General features: G+C 40.5%; 1 protein-coding gene across 6 annotated transcripts in view; it reads left to right on the top strand.

Moving 5' to 3' along the window:
• Positions 1–8,741, top strand: part of slc20a2 (solute carrier family 20 member 2) — a 47,835-nt gene extending 39,094 nt beyond the window's left edge. For 4 of the 6 annotated variants that reach the window (XM_023406082.2, XM_023406084.2, XM_023406083.2 and 1 more), the window contains exons 10-11: positions 34–118; positions 4,373–8,741. In XM_023406082.2, the coding sequence (XP_023261850.1) occupies positions 34–118; positions 4,373–4,537 (250 nt within the window). In that variant the 3' untranslated portion in view covers positions 4,538–8,741. Of the gene's footprint in view, positions 1–33; positions 119–1,496; positions 1,582–4,372 lie in introns of all 6 variants that reach the window. The other 2 variants (XR_015437237.1, XM_023406089.2) reach the window with 2 other exon arrangements.
• Positions 8,742–9,016: the final 275 nt, after the last annotated feature.

Below are 9,016 nucleotides of genomic sequence, written 5' to 3'. Positions count from 1 at the left end.
CCCCAAAACCCCTCTCCCCTCCCTCCTCCACAGTGGATTCACTATTGAACTGGCTTCTGCACTCACAGTCGTGTTGGCTTCCAATATCGGAATCCCTGTCAGTACCACACACTGCAAGGTATGACTGAGTGGACCTCCAGCTGCTCTCTCAACCCCCCCTCCAGGCATCTCCAGGGGACAGGGAGCTCACACTGCCTCCCAGGGCATCGGGCTGGACTCACACACACACGGCACTTCAGTCAGATAATATCTGTGGATTCTGTGTCTGTTATCCACATCATTATGGCCACTTTTGTCAGGCAGTCTCTGTCCATCTCCTTTTCCTCGTCATATTTGCAAGGATGCCTTTTATTAAATATATTTCACCACAGACAGCAAAGTTCAGACTCTTGTGGCAGAAAAGGATAATTTCTGGTTTATTACAACTTGTCGGCCATCATTTCCTGCAGCTGTAAGATTGCACTCACCAAAGTAGTTGCTGAGATCTGGCAACACGGCAGCGTTGCTACAACAAAGTCAAGACAGGGCCAGAGACAATAGAGGTCCTACAATCAGGCATTTAAACAATTCCACTAGCGATGGATGTCGTACCTCGCTGCTGGAGATTGTTGGGGCTGTATGCAACCTAAAGAAGATTTGCAGGTATTACTCAGAGCTGTAAAATATAAAAGTGTTTTTATTTATAGTTGTTAATATTATATTCCCCTTTAACCATGCCATACTGGAATAATAGTCGAAGATAAGCCAGTAAAAGACAGTGTCCTTTTTAATTAAGATGCAACATAATCTAACAAAGGATCATAATCTTTTAATATGTAACAAGCATTATCATAAAGTATCAGGTCTCTATCAAGGAAAGAAACTAAACATGATTTTAAGTTGCTTTAGTGCATCAGTGGTGGAGAAATGTATTTGGTTGAAGAACTTCTCACCTCAATGTGCAATGTCGCTGTTTTTCGAGATCGTAGAAATGAACTTGGTGAGAACAATAATAATGATTACCAAATCTGTGAAAACTAAACCAGAATTATCCTTTAATCCTCTGATCGTGGTGATTTTCAGATGCAGTCTTTCCACCGCATTAAAAGACAAACAAAGCCGTGTCCAGCCCGCCACAGACATCCCCAGGCAACAGTGTGCAGCCCCTCTCCCCTGTTCTTTTCAGGAACATCGGATCCAGGCTGGAAGACGTATCGGACCCCTCCAGCGCCAACCCTGTCCCTCCCCCCTTTGCCCCCCTCACCCTCCCCATCAACATGGTGTCTCATCCTCTGTTTCATTTCCACCAACTCTTTTCCATTTTGCCCTCTCAGCACTGGCATGGTTTGGTATGTGGGTCCTCCACCCTCCTGTGCTTGGCTGCAGGCAGACTCTTCCCCCTCCCCCACCACCACCAGCCTCCTGCCCTGACCCCCACCTGTCTCACTTGTTTTCCACTTTTTTTACCTCTCACTCTCCATCTTTCTCTGTGTCTCTCCACTCATCTGTCTTCACAGCGGATTTTGCATTGAAGTAATGAGTGCGCTAACAGTGCTTGTTGCATCAAATGTGGGCATCCCAATAAGCTCCACCCACTGCAAGGTATTGGAGTCATTGGTAGTGAAGCTGTGCTAGAGAGCCCTCCCACTAGAGAGCTCCACTTCATCGCTTCACCTGTAGCTGTCAATCATCAAAGATAATCACAACTCCCGCAGTTGAAGTTTTGACCTCTCGTGCAGTTTTCCTCCAGCAACTAAATCTCCCATAACAGTCCATAAAGGGAGCGTTGCAACATTAAAGGAAAATATGAGCAAATTCGATGCAAGCTTATTAGATAAAGAGCAGTAAATCACAAGTGTATAGCAATTGAACTACACCCTCTTAAAAAGCAGAGACTCATGAGAATTTATCGTTTTATTTTTTTATTTCCATTTTCTTTCGTTGCCAGATTTTGATCTACTTGTTCACATTCTTCTTATTTAATTATATGAATTAATCACATTTTTCTGTAGTGCTAATCTTTTTCCTTCAATGGAACAGAGAAGTTTGATTATAGAAAGGTCAAATTTGAATTAGTGTTCATGCAACATTAGCAAAGATATTTGAAGGAAAATATTGAACTATTCCTTTAATCGTGCAGCTAGTCTGTATAAGGGTTAGGTCTAAACATGGGATAAGTTAAGTGGATAATAGCGTTTCAGTGAAAACATAGAAGTAACACAATTTTTTGATTTAGATAAATACTTAAAAAATGTCAGATCTGTTGAAGGGAAACTGCACAAGACTCAAAACTGGTATTTAATTACTGATGATCAATTTGTCTAAACATCAACATCGCCATCCATAGTTTATTTCTCACCTGCAAACACCCTTGTCTCTTCCCTAAAACCTTGGATAATCAACTGCTATGCCAAAATGCTAAATCTACTGATGGTTAGAGGTATACAATCATGGTGGTGATTTGATTGATTTTAGTGAGTGTTTGTGTGTGTCTGTGTGTGTGTGTGTGTGTGTGTCTGGGGGATTCACACATGTTGTTGGACCAAAACCAGTATTTTTAAGTTATTAATACACTTGCAGTAAAGCTTTTTATTTTTAAGGCATTTTTTCTGATTGTTAAAAGTGACACAGAAGTAGCCAACAACATCTGTCAATATTTCCCAGATGGCTGTGAGAGAGTGTGTGTGTGTTTGTGTGTGTGTGTGTGTGAGTGTGAGTGAGAGAGAGAATGAGAAGCAATGGGCATCTATTTAGTTTTGTCTCAGCTCTGGCTCTTTTTATTTATTTATTTATTTAATCTTCCGTGGAGGTTAAACTGAATTGATGCCCAGCCCTGACGTGTGATGTGTGGGGCGCTGTGGTGTGATTATGTACAGTGACTTGTTGTTTCAGAAGCTCTGCAGGCGGTCAGCAGCCTAAACACCGAGGTCAGGCTGAGATCAGGCTTTGTTGCTGCATGCCTGAAATACTACAAATGGCTGTAAACAAACAACGATGGCCACAAAATGCAGCCTAAACTCTCCTCACCACAAGATGTTTTTTGTGTAGTCCAGCACTAGTGTAACCTTTTTAGTAAGACTACAAACATGACTTTCAACCCAACCTTTCGCATTTAGCTGTGAGTGTGACAGAGGGTGTATCATGTGTCTGGTTGTATAAGAGCAGGCGAACACAGTTTAATTTCCGCCCGCCTGCAGTGTCAACTGAGATGAAACCAGTCGCTGTGCATGCCACTCCAACACACTGAAGTGTCTGCACTGTGTATGTGTGCGTCTTCTCCAAAAGTAATTCTCATTCAATGGTGTTATAATTTGATTTCTTTCATAAAGGTGAGTGAAGAATGCATCAGTGGAAGTCTGACAGTTGGAGATATATTTTCCATTAGCTAGGAAAACGTAAAAAAAAAAAAACCTCCAAAATTAGGTCTTTCTTTTTTCTTTTTTTTCTTTTTTGACTTGATGTCTAATGAAGAGGAAAATAGTAGGATTTTTACAGTACACCTGCCAATTTCAGATTTCCACAACCACAAATTGAATTAAGTAGTGATACCTAATTTATCGGCTTGCTCTAACTAACACAGACATTTTGGACCGAGCTGGTCCTGAAGAGCTGAAGGTTGTGTACAGGCTTTTCTGTCCAGATGCTAATATTGTATGAACATATATATATATATATACACACACACACACACACACACAGTGTTTCAGCTCAACTATTATCTGTAGTGGAATTTAACTAAGCACTGTATTTAAGAACAACATTGAGGTACTTGGTATTTTAATATTAATATATTATCTTTTTACAATATATTTTTTGGGGCATTTTTGCCTTTATTGTGATAGAGACAGTGACACATTTAACTGACAGCTAAATGTGTGATCATCTTATAAGATTTGATCATTTTTATAGATGGGACAGCCAAAAAACTGCTTACCCATAAATGCATAATTTATTGCCATCCAGTAATACAACATATATAATACTTTTGATACTTGAAGAACATCTGTTGACAGTGCTAGTAGTAGACATCTCTACTTTTACTTTAGTAGTAGTATTTTTATACTTCATACTACTATTCTCTGAGTACTTGTTCCACCATCTTCAGTGTTAAAACCAGAGGCTACAAACTGGCAGTTCAATTCATCAGCTGTTCTTAGCGTTAGAGCTACACAGACAAATAATGGCTCAACATCCAAACTGGGTGTGGAAACTGATGCCTGATAAAACAAGCAGGCTTTATCTGAACACTAAATGATCAGTTGCTCATGAAAACCCTCCATCATGAGGAAAGCCTGGACAGCCTACAAGCTCTTCAGTGTCTTTGGCTTTACCATTTTAGACATTTCTGCTGCTGATTGTGTTGTTTTTCTTCTCCTCTGGCTGCGGCCTCCAGGTGGGCTCTGTTGTGGCCGTGGGTTGGATCCGCTCCAAGAAAGCAGTGGACTGGCGCCTCTTCAGGAACATCTTCCTGGCGTGGTTCGTCACGGTTCCCGTGGCCGGCCTGTTCAGCGCGGCCGTCATGGCCCTGTTCGTCTACGGCATCCTGCCCTTCGTCTGAGGGCATGTGGCTGGGAGGGAGAACAGAGGAGGAAAGAGAGAGTCAGAGAGAGAGAGAGAGGGGAAAACTTGGGTAAAAATCATAGCTCGAGTGTCGGGGTTCAGATAAAAGAGAAGGAAATGAAGAAGAGAGGAAAAGGGCAAGGGTGGCGGCGAAGAGAAGGAGAAGAGAGGGAGGGAGCTGCAGAGGTTTCACAGATGGACTTGGTTGTACTGTGGATGTGAGGAGGGTTGGTTCACATGCTGCCTGGCTCCATAGTCCAGAGATCTTTTTTGACTCATTTGAGTTTCTGATCGGTTTTTATTTATTCTCTTTTTTGGGTGCATAAGAAAGCGTGTAACCAACGTGTTCACCGTACCATTCAATCTGCTGTACATATGACAATAATAGTGAGATTTCCAGTAACTTTTAACAAAAATTATGGTTGATGGAGAAACAGTGGCAGCCATTTTCTGTCTCTTCATTTAAAAAAAAAAAAATCACGACTAAAAATGATCAAAAAACAGTTAATTCTGCACACCTAAACTGGCAAACATGCTTGCAGTAAAACTATATCCTTCTGCCTGCAACCCCAGGTAGCATAGTTGGTCAAATTCTTATTCTTCTTCTTCTTCTAATTATTATTATTATAATTATTATTATTATTATTATTATTATTATTCCAAGATGCCAGAAAAAACCTGTACATATTGTTGTATTGGATTGAGTGTGATTTGTTGTATTGCAGCTTGCTTTAAAGTTAAAAAAAGAAGAAGAAAAGATGTCCGTGTGGTCAACCAACCCATCCATCATCTCACTCCTATAACATGCTAGCCAGGTACAACTGGGGCCAAATGGAAAGGACGCCTCAGAGAGCGGTGGTGGGACTGTCACTCTGCTTTTTTTATTTTCCACATGATACCATAGAAACCTGATTTGCTAAAGAGTTGATTTTTGTCAAAAGCTCCTGTATGTTTTTAGAGATGGATCTCATATTTTTTAATGATGTATTATACTGTAATTTGTACTGTAAATATTGTCCTTAAAGAGTTCGGGGGAGGGGTGGGGGATCATGGTTTGTATTTAATGTTGTAGGGGAGGCCTCTTCACCTCTTCATGATGTCATATTATATAGTGTATTTCATCCCAGAGGCTCACACACACACACACACACACACACACACATGAACACACACTTGAAAGGCTGCTGTTCTTTTGGCGGTTGGCAGAAGTATATTGATTGGAAAATGGTATTTGAATTTAAAGTAACGAATCAAACCTGTTTTCAATAGAGAAAACTGGAGCTATTTCATTCATTTTGATTTTCAGAAATCATCAGAAAATTCAACAGTATTGACAGAAAGTCCTTTAGTGAAAAGAGGAGAGGTTTTCAGATGGCGATGTTTGAGGGAGGTCGCTCTTTTTGAGAGCAGCACCATGCCAAAGCGAGCTGTGTTGTCGCCATGTCAGCATGCCAAGTTAAAGTAGAATAATGAGGTTTAGGTGCAGCAGAAGCCAAAATACTAAAACTGAACAGATACAAATACACACTGAGAAGGGCCCGCAAGACATTCACATATTTGCATCTGTATGCCTTTATTTCCACACATAGAGCTCAGCTACTGGAGTCATTTCCTCATATTGAAGGCTCCCTGCCAATGATGGACCTCTACACTGTCCATTTTCGAGTCATTTCAGATCTCCCGCCCTGTTCATCAGTCAGATTACATATCTTATCTGTCTCAGTAGCCCTGAACCTCAGTCTCATAACCCTCATGAGTTGTCTCTCGGGATGCCTCCGAAAGTTAAAGCCTTGTCTTGTCAGACAGCAACTATGTGTCATATCAAACACTAAAAAGTCAAACTGTTGTATTATAAGTCAGCAGGTTATACAGAAGTGGAAGGAAAGAGGGGGATTCAACCCCAGCCACACTTGTAGCTCCTCAAAATGGGCTGGTGGTGTTTGAAGTGTAGAAGCATTTAGTCTATTGATCACCTATGTTTTCAATCTAAGTGCTAAAGGTTAGCTATCATATCATAGGGTCAAGTCGAGGGCTGAATCGAAGCCTGGTCGGGGTCTTTAAGTCTGCTCATGTCATAAAATATCACAAGACTTTTGTCTTAGGATCATTATGTTTGAATGAGATGGTATCAGGGGGGATAGTACTGATCATCACCAGCTTTTTAACAGGGTCATCTGACCTGTAGATGAACAAAGTCTAAAGCTTTTTTTTTTATTTGAACAAACTCGATGCCAGGTGTTGCAAGTTCTTTTTGTTCTTGTGGTGTGTTTCCTAATTTCATTTTTGTTTCTCATGAACAAATCTATGCTTAAGTAGCCACTTGCCTTGTAACATTGTGTTTTACTTTGTGCAGATACAGTAAAATAATTAAGTACTGTGGTGTTTACATCGTAACCATATTGTAGAGTATCTGAAAAAAAACTGTTGCCTAATGATGCCAATGAAAGACAAACTATTAACCATGACTTTTTAAGTGCAAGTAAAAAAATATAACCAGAAGTGTCTAGAGAGAGAGAGAAAGCAAGAGCAAGTGTGCGCGCGATGACCTGTTTTTTCGTTTTTGTTGTAGCAGTAGTGCTAATCATGATCCCGTCACTTTACACTACTACTACAAAGCGTTAACACTACATGTATGGGTGCAATTCAGTAATGAAGAGAATAACTAGAGAAATTTCATCAAGACTATATATTTTTCTACCATATCTGAGTTTTAACCTGGGTGAGCTTCCAGACACTGTGGAGGACACACTGTGGGGTTGATGGGGAAATTGGTAAACAGGGACGAGTCCACAGTGATAATGAGAAATGGTCTTGTTACAGGGGTGTCCCACCTTTGCTGGTGCCATGTGCCATTCTCCCTCTATTCCCGGTGTGTTCTTCTAACATGTAGATTGACGTGTCGGTTGCCAGTAGATCAGATTTTTAAATTACCATTTTTATTTTTGAATTTTAAATGAAAACACTTTGTAATTTTGTTTCCCTGCTGCTTTGATCATGAGCTGTGAGAGCAGGACAGCATCTTGCTAAAACCAGGACAACTGCTCATCGAGGGCGAAAACCTAGAAGCAAAATCTGTGTAGTTGAGAAATGTAAATCTTAAATTTAGCAACAGAAAATTGGACTGTGAGAATTGAAGTGTTTCCTTGTTTTGGCGGGTGACCACTCTTGAAGCTCATACCCTTTTACTCTTCCAGGTTGTGTGTTACACAGCGGGGCTGCACGGAGCGAGTGTGTTCAAATTCTATTTATCTTGTACAGTAAAGGTGCCTGGAGGTCGTTTAAACAAAAGTTCATGATGCACAAAAGGGCAAGCCTTGTTTCCTAAAATATCAAAGAAATACAGCTTGTGGAAGATCAGATTTTTCCCCACTGTCTTTAAAGCGAGCCAATTTAACAACTGACAACTAGGAGATAAAACTAAATGTGCTAAAGCATTCTGTAACAGAAGCACAAGAACAAAAAACTAAAAGCTAAAACTAGCCACCACATGCTACTGGTCATACTAGACCAAGTAAAACTGTATCAGCACAAACATTGAGTGAACTGAACTGAGCAGGAGTGTGTTTTACTGCGTAAGAATTATCTGTTAGAGGACGATTTTTGTTATTTCTTCTTTCAGAAATGACATAGTCCTGCTTTCATTGGCGAATTATCTTTGCTTGAACACAAACCCAGTCCGTGTCTCTTAATCACCTGTCACTGTAAACTTGAAATGGTGCAAAATCTACCCCTGACTTCATGGACAGAGTCATCCAGCACAAAAAGCAAATTTTCTCAAAAAGCTATGGTTAACTTCTGTTACGCTAGCTTACTTCTTAAATAAATAGGCATGTACTACTGTACTAGACACTAACATTTGAGCATCTTATCTTACAGCATTTACAGCAACCTAATAAAACAGTTACTTTGTTAACGTTAAACAACTACAGCTCCTATGAGTCTTAGCAATATGAGTGCAGTTAAAAGCTCGTGGTAGCAGCTGTTGAATGCTAACAAAATAACCTTTATTTAGTGCTCATCTGTTGATGTCTAAAACAGAAGTGAAAACCAATTCTTAGAACATGGACAAAAAGCCACCAGTATGTTTCAGCTGTTTAGAAAACTGATGAAAGAAACTTTCTGTGGCAGGATTCATTGTGTGACTGAGGCTGGAAGTTTGTTGTTCTTGTGTGAGTTTAAATAAACGATGAAATGAGACTCCACTTTCCTCCTGTTGAATGATGAGCTTTATTTGCAAATGGACTGAGGTCAGCCAGCACGCTCCAGGTATCTGGTTTGTGCATCATCACTGTGCTCTGTCGGCCCCACTGTGTAACTCACACTGTCATTTTTTTTTTGTTTTTCCATGCATTATCAGTCCTGATAGGCCAAAAGGGATGCACTGCTCAAGATGCGGAGGGAAAGTGAAAATTGCCCTCTGGTGGCAGTGTTGCATGTCTGTGACAGAAATGTCTTGAACTCAACTGGGGCTACAGGG

Source organism: Seriola lalandi, unplaced genomic scaffold (assembly GCF_002814215.2).
Source record: "Seriola lalandi dorsalis isolate HSWRI2012SDOR001 ecotype SW California unplaced genomic scaffold, Sedor1 jcf7180002054294, whole genome shotgun sequence".
Lineage (NCBI taxonomy): Eukaryota > Metazoa > Chordata > Actinopteri > Carangiformes > Carangidae > Seriola > Seriola lalandi.
This window is presented reverse-complemented; position numbering and strand designations above follow the sequence as displayed.